The sequence below is a fragment of the Schistocerca cancellata genome, chromosome 9 (assembly GCF_023864275.1).
Source record: "Schistocerca cancellata isolate TAMUIC-IGC-003103 chromosome 9, iqSchCanc2.1, whole genome shotgun sequence".
In the NCBI taxonomy this organism is placed as follows: domain Eukaryota; kingdom Metazoa; phylum Arthropoda; class Insecta; order Orthoptera; family Acrididae; genus Schistocerca; species Schistocerca cancellata.
Window position 1 is genome coordinate 109941520 of NC_064634.1, and position 16992 is coordinate 109958511.

Sequence of the window (16992 nt, forward strand, 5' to 3'; positions counted from 1 at the left end):
TGATTCCTTTCAGGAAGTCATGCCTTTCTGCAGTGCAACACATTAAGTGATCAAAGCTTGTCATCATTTGCTGGTCCTTGTGATTGTCAGGTTCTTAGGCATGCTGTATGAAATTTCAACATTTCATGAACAAGATAATACACCACACAGGAAACGATGGACTGCTGCAATAAGATTCTCAGTTGCACATGTAGGTCGTTCAGAATTGCTGCATCAATGGCTCCAACATTCTGTGTGGTTGCAGCTGTTACCGGCCAAACAGAGCATGGTGAATCACTATGGTTCACATGGCCTCTTGGAAGAATGCACACCATCTGGAGACCTTGCTATGGTCCATGCAGTTGTCCCGATACATGCCACACACATCCCTGTGAATTTCATTTGGTTTATGACCTCTGGCCCACAAATATTGAACTGCCGTCTGCTTCACGTCTGCTGTGCAGCGAGCTACCTTAATTTAAGTATTAACTGTATTTTTCTTGCTTGTCACTTCTTCTTCCATGTGTTTTTGCTTTTAGGAAGCTCTAATTGTCGAGTGCTAGTAATAGTGTTCCATAGATTTTGTGTTTGTTTTGAATACAGTCAGAGTCCCTTTAGTCAGCCATAGTGCCAGTAGTGTCAGTGTTGTTGTAACTGCCATCTGCTTCACGTCTGCTGTGCAGCGAGCTACCTTAATTTAAGTATTAACTGTAATTTTCTTATTTGTCACTTCTTCTTCCGTGTGTTTTTGCTTTTAGGAAGCTTTAATTGTCGAGTGCTATTCCATAGATTTCGTGTTTGTTTTGAATACAGTCAGAGAGAGTCCCTTTAGTCAACCATAGTGCCAGTAGTACTAGTGTTTGTTTTCAATACAGTCCAGAGAAAGATAGTGCTATTTTGCTTTCTACAAGAAGTGGCTAGCAATCACAGTTTAGTCAACAATCAACTGCCTTTAGTGAATTAGCAGTCTAGTTAAAAGTTGATTAACTCTCTATAGTAAATGTTCATGACGTTCGCGGTGCACAAGGCGGAGGGTAAATGTGGAGGCTGGCCGTGTGGCATCGCCCGCTCTGCCTGTGAGTGGACATGTGGCTGCGCCTTCAGCAAGGTCCGAGCAGGCACACGGGGGGAGGGGTTTATTAGTTATTGGGAGCTCCAACGTTAGGTGGGTGATGGAGCCCCTTAGGGAAATAGCAGAAAGGTCGGGGAAGAACGCCAGTGTTCACTCTGTCTGCTTGCCGGGGGGTCTCATCTGAGATTTGGAGAAGGCTCTGCCAGCGGCGATAGAGAGCACTGGGTGCACCCGACTGCAAATTGTTGCTCATGTCGGCACCAATGACTCCTGCCGTCTGGGTTCAGAGGTCATCCTCAGTTCGTACAGGCAGTTGGCGGAATTGGTGAAGGTGGAAAGCCTTGCTCGTGAGGTGGAATCAGAGCTAACTATTTGTAGTATCGTTCCCAGAACCGATCGCGGTCCTCTGGCTTGGAGCTGAGTGGAAGGCTTAAACCAGAGGTTCAGACGATTCTGCGGAGATCTGGGGTGCAAAATTCTCGATCTCCGCTATCGGGTGGAGAAATGTAGGGTCCCCCTGAATAGGTCAGGTGTGCACTACATGCCGGAAGCGGCTACAAGGGTAGCCGAGTATGTGTGGAGTGCACATGGGGGTTTTTTAGGTTAGAGAATTCCCTCCCTAGGCCTGACAAGACGCCTCCTGAGACGCGGCAAGGTAGGAGTAGGCAAAATGCAACAGGGAATAACAATATTAATGTGCTAATAGTAAACTGCAGGAGCGTCTATAGAAAGGTCCCAGAACTGCTCTCATTAATAAACGGTCACAAGGCCCAAATAGTACTAGGGACAGAAAGTTGGCTGAAACCAGACGTAAACAGTAATGAAATCCTAAACTCAGATTGAAATGTATACCACAGAGACAGGCTGGACAGTGAAGGGGGTGGCGTGTTTTTAGCGATAAGAAGTGCAATAGTATCGAAGGAAATTGACGGAGATCCAAAATGTGAAATGATTTGGGCGAAGGTCACGGTTAAAGCAGGCTCAGACATGGTAATTGGAGGTCTCTATAGGCCACCTGGCTCAGCAGCTGTTGTGCCTGAGCACCTGAAGGATAATTTGGAAAATATTTCCAGTAGATTTCCCCACTATGTTATAGTTCTCGGTGGAGATTTTAATTTGCCGGATACAGACTGGGAGGCTCAAACGTTCATAATGGGTGGCAGGGATAAAGAATCCAGTGAAATTTTTTTAAGTGGTTTATCTGAAAACTACCTTGAGCAGTTAAACAGAGAACCAACTCGTGGCAATAACATATTAGACCTTCTGGTGACAAACAGACCCGAACTATTTGAAACAGTTAACACAAAACATTGAATCAGTGATCATAAAGCGGTTACAGCATTGATGATTTCAGCCGTAAATAGAAATATTAAAAAAGGTAGGAAGATTTTTCTGTTTAGCAAAAGTGACAAAAAGCAGATTACAGAGTACCTGAGGGCTCAACACAAAAGTTTTGTCTCAAGTACAGATAGTGTTGAGGATCAGTGGACAAAGTTCAAAATCATCGTACAATATGCGTTAGATGAGTATGTGACAAGCAAGATCATAAGAGATGGAAAAGAGCCACCGTGGTACAGCACCCAAGGTAGAAAACTGCTGCGGAAGCAAAGGGAACTTCACAGCAAACATAAACCATCGCCAAAGCCTTGCAGACAAACAAAAATTACGCAAAGCGAAATGTAGTGTGAGGAGGGCTATGCGAGAGGTGTTCAATGAATTCGAAAGTAAAGTTCTATGTACTGACTTGGCAGGAAATCCTAAGAAATTTTGGTCTTATGTCAAAGCGGTAGGTGGATCAAAACAAAATGTCCAGACGCTCTGTGACCAAAATGGTACTGAAACAGAGGATGACAGACTAAAGGCCGAAATACTAAATGTCTTTCTCCAAAGCTGTTTCACAGAGGAAGACTGCACTGTAGTTCCTTCTCTAGATTGTCATACAGATGACAAAATGGTAGATATCGAAATAGACAACAGAGGGATAGAGAAACAATTAAAATCGCTCAAAAGAAGAAAGGCCGCTGGACCTGATGGGATACCAATTCGATTTTACACAGAGTATGCGAAGGAACTTGCCCCCCTTCTTGCAGCGGTGTACCGTAGGTCTCTAGAAGAGCGTAGCGTTCTAAAGGATTGGAAAAGGGCACAGGTCATCCCCGTTTTCAAGAAGGGACGTTGAACAGATGTGCAGAACTATAGACCTATATCTCTAATGTCGATCAGTTGTAGAATTTTGGAACACGTATTATGTTCGAGTATAATGACTTTTCTGGACACTAGAAATCTACTCTGTAGGAATCAGCATGGGTTTCAAAAAAGACGGTCATGTGAATCCCAGCTCGCGCTATTCGTCCACGAGACTCAGAGGGCCATAGACACGGGTTCACAGGTAGATGCCTTGTTTCTTGACTTCCGCAAGGCGTTCGAAACAGTTCCCCACAGTCATTTAATGAACAAAGTAAGAGCATATGGATTATCAGAACAATTGTGTTATTGGATTGAAGAGTTCCTAGTTAACAGAATGCAGCATGTCATTCTCAATGGAGAGAAGTCTTCCGAAGTAAGAATGATTTCAGGTGTGCCGCAGGGGAGTGTCATAGGACCGTTGCTATTCACAATATACATAAATGACCTTGTGGATGACATCGGAAGTTCACTGAGGCTTTTTGCAGATGATGCTGTGGTGTATCGAGAGGTTGTAACAATGGAAAATTGTAATGAAATGCAGGAGGATCTGCAGCGGATTGACGCATGGTGCAGGGAATGGCAATTGAATCTCAATGTAGACAAGTGTAATGTGCTGTGAATACATAGAAAGATAGATCCCTTATCATTTAGCTACAAAATAGCAGGTCAGCAACTGAAAACAGTTAATTCCATAATTTATCTGGGAGTATGCATTAGGAGTGATTTAAAATGGAATGATGATATAAAGTTGATGGTCGGTAAAGCAGATGCCAGACTGAGATTCATTGGAAGAATCCTAAGGAAATGCAATCCGAAAACAAAGGAAGTAGGTTACAGTGCGCTTGTTCGCCCACTGCTTGAATACTGCTCAGCAGTGTGGGATCCGTACCAGATAGGGTTGATAGAAGACATAGAGAAGATCCAACGGAGAGCAGCACGCTTCGTTACAGGATCATTTAGTAATCGCGAAAGCGTTACGGAGATGATAGATAAACTCCAGTGGAAGACTCTGCAGGAGAGATGCTCAGTAACTCGGTACAGGCTTTTGTTAAAGTTTCAAGAACATACCTTCACCGAGGAGTCAAGCAGTATATTGCTCCCTCATACGTATATCTCGTGAAGAGATCATGAGGACAAAATCAGAGAGATTAGAGCCCACACAGAAGCATACCGACAATCCTTCTTTCCACGAACAATATGAGACTGGAATAGAAGGGAGAATCAATAGAGGTACTCAGGGTACCCTCCGTCACACACCGTCAGGTGGCTTGCGGAGTATGGATGTAGATGTAGATGTACACTTCACTGCTCTTCACAAGCTGATCACAGTAACACGCACGCTATGCTTGTTTTGTACTTCAGGCTCTTCTGTCTAGAGCTGCACGTGAAAATAAAATATCCTCTTCAGTGCAAACTTTCAACTATATCACCATTAAATTTAAACACTCTAGCTGTAATACCAAGGGAGAAAAATATTATTGTGCATTACTTTACGATCCTGCTCTTCACAAGCTGATCACAGTAACACGCACGCTATGCTTGTTTTGTACTTCAGGCTCTTCTGTCTAGAGCTGCACGTGAAAACAAAATATCCTCTTCAGTGCAAACTTTCAACTATATCACCATTAAATTTAAACACTCTAGCTGAATACCAAGGGAGAAAAATATTATTGTACATTACTTTATGATCCTCCCTCATAACTTATTAATGCATGTGAAACTGTTTTATTATGCATGCCTGAACCACACACATTGTGGAGAAAGTGCAAATCATTCTCCTCTGGAATACTATTGCATTCTGATATTTTGGGGACCTAGAATGGTTAGAGCTCTTAAGAATGAGTACAGACACATATCTATTCCTGTACACAAAATCATTGAATGTTTTATCACCAATCAGTTCGTACATCCCTTTGCCACTAAAAGAGACAGAGGATCCAGCAGTTCTAAAATTAGCCAGCTGTGCAGACTATGAGGTAGTTGCAAAGCAGTTCAGTTTTCTTAATTTGGCAGTTGTGTCAGAATTTATGTATCTCTTTCCACCAATAAAGATAAAATATACTACTCTTCAATTCTATAAAGCTAGTAAATAACTTAATGGCCAGTCCAATACTACTACTTTTTCCACACTCCACACACACTCACTTCATCCATGTTAACCAACACTTTAAAAAGCAATTAGCAGCATAACAAGCCAATCAGTAGCCAAATGTGGTACAGCATTTACACAGAGTGAATATTTATTGTGAGAGCTGAAATACAGCAACTGTAGCCATACTTCAGACTTGATACTGGACTGGTTGCGTGACCAACCAGAACTGACACTAGGAAATCAGTGTAAAGAAAACTGGAATTGGAAAACCATGTAAAAACAGTGAACATGAGACAAGAAATATAATTTATAAATATTTAGTAATTGTTTCCCGATAGGTATATTTTGTATAATATAAAACAAAAAAATACACTCTCAAGTATAAACACACTCACAAAATTTTAAAAAGTTGCACAAGCATTACATTGCTCATAAAATTATGACGGCATTTTCCACAAAATTCAATTGTTCAACCAAAACAAACAGTGGACAGTACCAAATAAAAATCAGTCCAAAAAAAGAGCCAATCATACCCTGCGGAAACTGACTTTGTAATTTTGATTTCTTGTATACAATTATCAGTATTCACTGTTGGCGGAGTAGGGTTCTGTGTCTACAGCTATTTCTTCATAATCCTTCTCCAGGGCACCCAGATCTTCACGAGCTTCACTGAACTCCATCTCCTCCATACCCTCTCCAGTATACCAATGGACAAAGGCACGCTTCTCAAACATTAGGTCAAATTTACGGTCCAGCTTCTCCCACGCTTCTTGGATAGCTGTGGTGTTGCTTAGCATAGACACAGCACGATTTACCTTAGCCAGATCTCCACCTGGTACCTCAGATGGGGGCTGGCAGTTTATTCCAACCTGCAAGAGATGCAGGAAGACATTCAAATGTTATCACACTGTAATCATACAAAATTCTTGGATCAGATCAGGTACTGCAATAATAAAATTCATGAATCAGATCTTGCCTTGTCCAAACTTACACAGCTAGCAGTAATGATAAAGAAAATAAAATTAATTATGATTTATGCTGTTAGATTGAAAAGGCATGAAAGAGTGGTCATTAGTGCCTGAGCTAAGTTGTTATTGGGGCATAGTAAAATATACAAATGCATATTTTCATGATGATATGTACTAATAAAACTTTCTTGGGCTTCCAGCAACGTCCAGTGGTTTCATCACAGCATAGTAAAAGTGTTACCACTACCACACACTCTGCCAGTGGTCAGACTGTTATTGTATCCTCTGAAGATAGAAAACAGTCTATCTGCAATATAACATAGGCAAAACCCAAATAACTTTGCATCCAGGCACGGAAAACTACATGGTTACTCTAAACTGGATGACACCCCTCCTTTCCATTAACAAACAAGTCACAAGTGATGCAACAGCACAGTTACCTAATGCTGTAAAATATGTGCAAACACAAAAGAAATAGCTATGAAATCACACATGAAGGTCAACTGACATGAGGCCAAAAAAAAGGTTCTAACATTCTCAACAAGCATTTTCTCCCACCAATTAGCACCAACTTGCAAACAACAAGACCACTTAGCAGCTCAATGCACTGCTTCATGACGTGGGCTTTGAATCTGAAAGGCTAAATGAGAAAGATATAGGCAATATATTTCTACAGCTGTAAAACAAACATTTAAGTGGCTGGGGTGGCTTTAAAACATAATAATTAAAATGCACAAATATTGTGGTCAAATAAATTACATATATATCTCATCAACTGTAGCATTAAATAATGTGCATTTCCCAGTACACTGAAAAAAGGAGCACAGATAAAGAAGGGTTAGAGGAGTAAGCATCAAAATATAGATCAATATGTCTGAGTCCCACGTTTAGTAAGATTCTTGAATCAGTGATGTTAGTGCAACTTAGTACCTTTTACATTAGAAACAATTTACTCACTGAAACCCAACAAGGATTTCAAAAAGACTGCAGAACCACAACAGCTGTCATAAAATGTTACCACAAAGTCTGTAGCTTTCTAGATGGAGAGAAGAAGGCTGTGGGCGTGTTTTTAGATCTCACAAAGGCATTTAACACAGTCAACCATGCACTGCTATCACAGAAACTGACTGTTTACAGTATCAGACACACATATATTGACCTCCTGTCTACTAACCTAAAAAAAAAATAAAGTGCACAAATGTAAATGAGACAAACTGAGACAAGCGTACTCCAAGATTGCACCCCATGGACTTTGTGGCTGTTAAAACTGCCAGAGAGCATTCAAACAGGGATGCTCACATACAAGGACACTCGACTACATTTCAAACTATGCCTCACTGACAGAATGCTAGTGTTCAGATGGCACCACTCATTGATTAATTCTCATTATAACCATGCTACAGCTGACAGCAAGCCAACCTGTGCTCTCAGCCTCTACAGCACACCTCCTACTGCGTAGACACCGGTCATCCAAAGTCTACCAGGACTCGCTGAACCTTAACTAGCTGGCACCCACTATTGCTCCATGCAGTCTCCCAGGTGATGAGCATAAACAGATGCCTACAGTGCAGATTACCACCAGCACTCCTTCACCTGGTTACTGAGCTATGCCTGCCTGTCAAAACAACGTGTCAGCCAGGCCCTTATGCCTGCCTGCACGTACCACCTCTGCTGATTCCACACTTGCTTCTGCTCCAACACACTGCATAGCAGGCAGCCTTGCTTATATCCAAACTGATATCATGGACTGATACCAATGTACCAAGTCACTCGTCCTCTTTCAAGTTGCTGCAGATCATCACTTCACAACAGTGCCTTCAGGTCTCACATATGAGCAGGTGGCTCTCGCCATTTCATTTACAATGCACAACTGAATTCTTACCCTCTACCTGATGCCGGAGCTGACATCAGCATGATTCCACCTTTTCTCACTCCCACTACACTTTCATTTTTGCCAATGCAATTACACACAGCTAACGACTTTGTGATGCTGATGGTTGGCATGCCTCCATCACTCTTGATCTCAGCAGCCATGAAGCTATGCCCTGGATGTTCTTGGTGGCTGAAATGGTGGAACTCGTCTTAGGAGTCAACTTCCTCATACACTACTGTCTAATGCCAGATCTGAATTGCAGTCTGCCCCTGCGTCATGATGGCTAATGGTCAGTCAATGGCAAGATCAGTGACACTCTTCCTGCCAATGATACACTGCCATCTCCTATTTGCAGTCATAAATGCCTCTCAGTCTTATCTTGAAATGTCAAACACTTCTGGACGAGCTCTGCATGAGATCTGTTGAATGCTCCAGACTCTGGCATTCCAACTCGGATATGTGAGCAACAAACGACATTCTCTCCTCATGTTTTGCTGAGACATCTAGTGAACTTTATATGGCTCAACAGCAACTCACTGTTCTGAAACATCTACAAGCACTGCTTGATGACAAAGATATTACTTTGGTCTCAAAATAGGTCAGTCAAGTGCCATTACCTAATTGTGCTCACCCAACCATACCCAGTGTTATCGAAACTGCCTCTGTGAGCGGGTTGTCCATGGACGATCGTGTTATGATAATACCTGTTGCTATGCCCTCAGCCCCCACTTCACATCTGCCCATCCAGCGGCATAATATCTGCGCCATCTGTGATGGGACAGTTCATCGCATCAACACCACAGCTGAACCCACTGGTCTGCCATCACCTAGCTCCCCACAAACTCAAAGCAGCAAAAGCTACCATGTACTAGCTCTTGCACACTGGTATTGTATGGTCATCTGCCAGTGCCTGGGCTTCTCCTATCAAGCTCATCCTCAAAAAGGATAATACTTGGCAAATCTATGGCAATTATCAGTACCCCAATGCCCAGACTGTAATAGACAGCTACCCCATACCAAACTAACAATACTTCACACACAAATTTGTTGGTGCCACTATATTTAGTGTTAGTGAATGTAACAGGGCTTGTTTCAGATATCTATGGCTGACAAATATCTAACAAAAACTGCAATAATCACACCATTCATTCTGTTTGAGTTTTTATTTATGCTGTATCATTTCAAAAAATGCAGCACAGACCTGGTAGAGGTTTATTGACGGCCTCCTACTTATTACATCCTTCTGCTATGCTTACCTAGATGATGTGATAATTTTCTCACAGTCTCATGATGAACTTGAGATTCATTTATGCACATTATTGGACAAGTTAGTACCATACATAATTAATAATGATAAATGCCAACTATGGCAATCATGTGTCGTCATCGTTGGACGTTTGGTTGATGCTTCAGGAATATGCTCCATGCCAGAAAAAAGGGAACAAATCTGCCTCCCCCCTACCCTCTCGGACTATCAAGAACTACAATGTTTCCCTGCAGTCATCAGTTTTTACAGGTGTCATCTCCCACACACTGATGAAACACTCTTGCCTCTGACTGATCCACTGCTCAGCAAGACCACCACCAGCAAACAATGCCTGACATGGATGCCTGGAATGCAAACTGCCCTCGACAAGACAAAATCCGACCTCACACAGGCTATCACCCTCATCCTTCTGCACTGGATGCAAACTTTGTGATCACCACAGACGCCAGTGACCACATAATTGGCACAGTACTGCAACAAGATATGGCCAGCATAATACAGCCACTGTGTTTCTTCTCTTGAAAGTTAACCGATACTCAGAAGAAGTGGTCAAATTTTGATAGAGAGCTTGTGGGCATCTATTAGGTGGTCTCCTTTTTGCAGGATGACATTAAAGGATCCCTCTAACCATTTAAACTGACCACAATCCTCTTGCAGATGCAATCAAAAACCCTTCTGTTAACATGAAGCCAAGTGCTTTTGCCACCTTGACCTGTCTTGCAATTTATCACAGACATCAGATATGTTGGAGGTTGCAGACTACCTGTCCTGCTTGGTAGTCACATCTACTTAGCTGGATTTAGATCTTCTTGCTGGCACACTAACTACAGACCCCGACTTATATCAACTACTCACTGGACAAGACACTGGCCTACAACCACGGCAATGCACACTGCCATGGACCACCAAACCTGTTTCATGTGATGTGTCGCATGAGAGAATATAACCAGTCATCTCACAATCATACAACTGTTTTTATTTTGGCTGCTGCAAGAATCTGAGAATAGATGTATAGTATTGGTGCCACCATTCAGTTGTTTTTTTATCTATGTCAGAATGAAAGTCCAACAAAGCTGAAGCAACTTGATTGCATACTCTAGAGGATTCCATCTCCAACCAGGTGTAGAAAACAGTACTTTTATCCTTTTTTCCTGAATATGGATCATGATGCACAGATTGTGTAACCATACTAGTCTCATGGGTCACTCCTATTCTGTCGAGGAGTTCCTTGAAAAATTAATGATTCTTATTGTATTGTTGATTGCGTTTACTTAAACTTATGGATTGACTTTTTCGGGTTCATAAACATTTATTTTTATCTGTTATTACTTTTATGTTATAATTTCATGTACTGACACGTTCCATGACCTTGAAGATTTGCTCCTCAATTTGGTCCTACGGAACTTGATGTGTAAATAAATAAATAAATGCTTACTGTACGACTAAATCGCAGGTGACGTGTGTGTGCAAACAGCAAGAACTGTTCAACATGTGTGCGCATCACGTTGGGGCAGTGACGGGGCGAGGGACTTTGGTATGTTGAACTGACAGCCATAATACTGCCCGTCAACCGACGAAAGGCAACAGGCAGTCCCACGGCCAATCGGAGCGGGTGGCGCCAAGTTTCCGTAGTTTAAAAATGGTGCGAGTTCGACCTACACAACATTAGTAATTTTGTTTTCTACTGGCATCAGATATCCAGGGTTAAAATGTCGTGACAACTTTTCTCCACCCTGTATATTGACCATCACTAGGATGCGTGCATATAAACACACCGGGGGCCAAACCGCACAATAACCCTGGGTTCGGTGTGGGACATTGGTGGGGGGTGGGTGTGGACTGCTGTGGCCTGTTGTGGGGTTGTGAACGACAGAGGGCTACAGCGGTATGAAGCATCTCCGTCATTTCTAGGTCCCCAGCTCAAATACACAGTACAGAATAGGTACTTTGAAACCCATATTTCCGTTGAAGTCGAGCAAAATACATTTCTTCATATGGTTTTGTGCACCCCAAGTTTTATTGTACTACAAGATTATTGTCCTCACGCCGGCCGCAGTGGCCGAGCGGTTCTAGGCGCTACAGTCTGGAACCGCGCGACCGCTACAGTCGCAGGTTCGAATCCTGCCTCGGCCATGGATGTGCGTGATGTCCTTAGGTTAGTTAGGTTTAAGTATTCCTAAGTTCTAGGGACTGATGACCTGAGAAGTTAAGTCCCATAGTGCTCAGAGCCATTTGAACCATTTTTTATTGTCCTCAGCACACAGCAGGTGCATATATACTACTGGCGATTAAAATTGCTACACCATCAAGATGACGTGCTAAGGACGCGAAATTTAACCGACAGGAAGAAGATGCTGTGGTATGCAAATGATTAGGTTTTCAGAATATTCACACAAGTTTGGCGCCGGTGGCGACACCTACAACGTGCTGACATGAGGAAAGTTTCCAACCGATTTCTCATACACAACCAGCAGTTGACCGGCATTGCCTGGTGAAACGTCGTTGTGATGCCTCGTGTAAGGAGGAGAAATGCTTAACATCACGTTTCCGACTTTGATAAAGGTCGGATTGCAGCCTATCGCGATTGCGGTTTATCGTATCGCGTTGGTCGAGATCCAATGACTGTTAGCAGAATATGGAATCGGTGGGTTCAGGAGGGAAATACGGAACGCCGTGCTGGATCCCATCGGCCTCATATCAGTAGCAGTCGAGATGACAGGTATTTTATCCGCATGGCTGTAACGGATCGTGCAGCCACGTCTCGATCCCTGAGTCAACAGATGGGGACGTTTGCAAGACAACAACCGTCTGCACGAACAGTTCGACGACGTTTGCAGCAGCATGGACTATCAGCTCGGAGCCCATGGCTGCGGTTACCCTTGACGCTGCATCACAGGCAGGAGCGCCTACGATGGTGTACTCAATGACGAACCTGGGTGCACGAATGGCAAAACGTCATTTTGTCGGATGAATCCAGGTTCTGTTTACAGCATCATGATGGTCGCATCCGTGTTTGGCGACATCGCGGTGAACGCACATTGGAAGCGTGTATTCGTCATCGCCATACTGGCGTATTACCCCGCGTGATGGTATGGGGTGCCATTGGTTACACGTCTCGGTCACTTCTTGTTCGCATTGAAGGCACTTTGAACAGTGGACGTTATATTTCAGATGTGTTACGACCCGTGGCTCTACCCTTCATTTGATCCCTGCGAAACCCTACATTTCAGCAGGATAATGCACCACCGCAAGTTGCAGGTCCTGTACGGGCCTTTCTGGATACAGAAAATATTCGACTGCTGCCATGGCTAGCACATTCTCCAGATCTCTCACCAATTGAAAACGTCTGGTCAATGGCCTAGGAACTGGCTTGTCACAATATGCCAGACACTACTCTTGATGAACTGTGGTATCGTGTTGAAGCTGCATGGGCAGCTGTACCTGTACACGCCATCCAATCTCTGTTTGACTCAATGCCCAGGTGTATCAAGGCCGTTATTACGGCCAGAGGTGGTTGTTCTGGATACTGATTTCTCAGGATCTATTGATCCAAATTGCGTGAAAATATAATCACATGTCAGTTCTAGTATAACATATTTGTCCAATGAATACCCGTTTATCATCTGCATTTCTTGTTGGTGTAGTAATTTTAATGGCCACTAGTGTACACAAAACTTCTGTCTTGCAGCTTTAATTTCTCCACATTCTATTAAAAATATTTGTCCATTATTATACTTTCTGAATCAAACACCAAGAGAGCGGAGAAGGCCAAGGACGGAGATCTATGAGTCTCTGTATTATTCTAGCCAATGCATACTCTCCTCTGTTGTACTATCAAAGTAACCTTTTCTCAAAATCGTCAAATTACGCAATTTCCGTTTTCATTTATATCCCTTCCTTAGATAATCAAGACACCTTCACCACCAATGTAACTGCATTGTTAATACAGAGTATAGTCGATTCGGAAATACCACAAGGTTTTATTGTCATATTATGAAAGTGCGCAAGATTTATATTACTTCTTGCTTCTTAACAGTTGGCCAGATCAGTAAAAAAGCTTAAAAAAGCTTCAATACGTCCCATACGACAATTTTAGGTTGTTCTCGAGTGTGCTTTCGCCCTTTACGCACACCGACCAGAGCAGCACTGCACGTAGGCCTAGGCTCCTGCATTCTGCTCACTATCAAATATATGTAAATGTGCAGTTCCACGGAAAACTGAAACCACACATGAACACACGATATCGCAAGAAAACAGAGAACATTCAGCTAGCGCTGACCTACTGTACTGTCCACTGGGCACATGCGGCAACAAAGCTATGAGATGGGCGAATCACAGTGCTTAGCACCTGCGGACTGCAGGGAGTCGGTGTGACCTGGAGGCGTCTGGTTTCCTGACAGCCACTCTACTCGTTCATTTATGGAGCTGATCGAACGAAATGACACTGCGCAAATGACTGTAATAGTAGTCGGCATTTGCAGTCGCACGCTGAGCTATAAGTCTTCTTTTTGTAGCCAGACGATAGGAACACAAGGAATAAGAAAATTCACATACATATCTCAGTTATTTTTTAAACTGTCTCGCTCTTTTCTTCTTCTGTTTTTTGCACCCATCGCCCTGTCTTCTCCCTTGGCGGAGGCCTATCTCACCACACACTCAGCACGGTCCTGAAAAGACTAAAATAACATGTAACCAAAACATCAAAAAGAATATAGTACAAATTAACAATGAGAAGGAAAGTTGCTTGTCACCACTATATCGGAGATGCTGAGTCGCAGATAGGCACAACAAAAGACTCTCACAATTAAAGCTTTGGGTCATTAAGGCCTTCGTCAACAATAGATACACACAAACACACACACACACACACACACACACACACAGACACACACACAAATGCAACTCATACACACGAATGCAGCCTCAGGGGTGAGACTGCACCCGTGTGTGTGAGTTGCATTTGTGTGTGTGTGTGTGTGTGTGTGTGTGTGTGTGTGTGTGCCGGCCGCGGTGGTCTAGCGGTTCTAGGCGCTCAGTCCGGAACCGCGCGACTGCTACGGTCGCAGGTTCGAATCCTGCCTCGGGCATGGATGTGTGTGATGTCCTTAGGTTAGTTAGGTTTAAGTAGCTCTAAGTTCTAGGGGACTCATGACCATAGATGTTAAGTCCCATAGTGCTCAGAGCCATTTGAACCATTTTGTGTGTGTGTGTGTGTGTGTGTCTATTATTGACAAAGGCCTTAATAACCGAAAGCTTTAATTGTGGGAGTATTTTTTTTGTGCCTACCTGTAACTCAGCATCTCTGCTATATGGTGAGTAGCAACTTTCCTTCTCATAATAGTATTATATTCCATCCTGGATTTTCCATTCTTAAATTAACAATGAGGTCATAGAAGCAGTCTATGAGTTTTTATAAGTGCCTGACACAAAAGTGAAACACTCAGAAGACATTGTCGAATGTTGGTTAACTTCGTCCACATACACACCATCGCGTATGTGAATGATTAAGAGTTGAAATTCTCTGTAGCAGGTAGAACGGCCACCACAGTGCATTAGCATTGTTCGTGTTTTGTGCTGTTACCAGTCCTCGTAGGATGTATGAAGGGGGAGAACAGCGTCAGGTGTTGAGTGGTCACTGTGAATGGCTCGGGGATGTCATGTGCTCGTGTGAGGTGGCGTTATCAGCGCCTGACAGTTGAAAAGGGGCCTCACTATCGGCCTCAATTTGACCAGCCGGTGGAATTGTGCAGTACCCATATTTTTCGGACATTCGGTTGTGACAGTGGCACTGTGTGGGAATGTGGCGGCAGGCATACCCGTCATACAGGTCTCAGTTGACCGCATCTGACCACAAGGGAGCATGCCGTACTTCGCACCGAGCACATTACCACCACTTCCCATCTGCACTTGCCATACGAGAATAAGTAACGGGCTCCCTGCTACATTTTCTACCGTCCCGTATCGTTGGTGGGAGACTAGAAGCAGCCACACTAAGCAGTTACCACCCCACACATATGTGGGACATGTGACTAGGGGAAGGGGTGGCAGATGGATAAAGGGAGTTATGTATTTTATGAGTTCCAAGAGGAAGAATGGAATGTGGGTGAACATGTAGCAACAAGATGTATGCCTACAGATGAAGACAATAATTCGTACAGATGTCGGGAAGAGGTTTTATTTAGGAGTAGATGCTGATTCGATGTCTGTTTGCAGTAACGTAACAAAAAGTAAAATGTAAATTCAAAACCAATTACCTAGAACGAAAAACAAGCGTCTGACTTTAGTACCTTTGGTTGTGTATGTGTATCACTATAAAGCAAAGAAATCATAGCTGATGACAATCTTTTAGCGAATAAGACAGTCTTTCTGCCAGTCCGTTGTAATTTTCTAGTCTTCTGGCCCTGATACACCTACTCATGCAGTTCTGTGCATCATGCAGCGACCAAATAGTATATAAAAGTTTTTAACTGTTGGTACCGGTATATATTTCACCCTCAGGTCACACAAATAGATATTTCGCATATGTTACACAGTAACTCGTCAGTGTACGAATGAAGAGGCTACAATAGGAAACTCCCCCCCCCCCCCCCCCCCCCCGTTTACCTGTAACACGCATTCCACTTGTTGTCCTCGATTTCATCAATCATTTTACAAGTACAATAAGATCTCTCCCATTTTGTTACACAGGAATTATGCGTTAAGAATGAAAAGAGTCGAACGCTAATCAGAAAAAGATACGATATTTCTTTAATAGTTTGCTTTTTCCAAAGTGTTAGCGTGTGCAACAGTTCATTTGGTAAGTGACACCGTTACGAACGAAAAATAGTACAAATAGTCATGTCGGTTACAGATATTTCTTATCTGAAGTTCGCGTTTTCGTGCAATAAGAAGACAATCTTCTGACCTTCACTGTGAACGGGCGCTGATATAAAACTTTCATTTCTCTCAAACGTTCCAGAGTTTTTTCAGACTTTGTCAATAGTATTTTGTCTGGGTGGATAGGTTTATAAACTTCCATTTTCAATCTTAGTGACGCTCAATTTATAAGTAACGGAGTGCAGACCCATATGTATGGGGTTCTGTCCCCGTACAGTTCTAGAATTTTTGTGTCACTTGCTGCATTTTTAGCTTTGGGAATGAGTGTAAAAAATGACGAGATGCACGGTGAATCTGAGTCTCTCTATAATTAGCTGTATAAGCCAATTCAGAGGTCTGAGGAAAGGTAAAAAAATGGTTCAAATGGCTCTGAGCACTATGGGACTTAACATCTGTGGACATCAGTCCTCTAGAACTTAGAACTACTTTAACCTAACTAACCTACGGACATCACACACATCCATGCCCGAGGCAGGATTCGAACCTGCGACCGTAGCGGTCACGCGGTTCCAGACTGAAGCGCCAGAACCGCACGGCCACACCGGCCGGCTAGGAAAGGTAAGGACACTTCACTTTCAATAGGATCCTGCCTAGTAAAGCACCGTGGTGTTCAAACGAGTCGTTGAGCTGATGACTGCTTGAGGTTTACGCACCTCTCTGCACACCTCCGAGAACCAC

At 43.1% G+C, this 16992-nt stretch overlaps 1 protein-coding gene across 1 annotated transcript in view; it reads right to left on the reverse strand.

Moving 5' to 3' along the window:
• Positions 1–5908: 5908 nt before the first annotated feature.
• LOC126101216 (tubulin alpha chain-like) overlaps positions 5909–16992 on the reverse strand; it is a 37987-nt gene continuing 26903 nt past the window's right edge. Inside the window, exon 4 of the mRNA XM_049911908.1 lies at positions 5909–6199. Within this exon, the coding sequence (XP_049767865.1) occupies positions 5909–6199 (291 nt within the window). The remainder of the gene's footprint in view (positions 6200–16992) is intronic.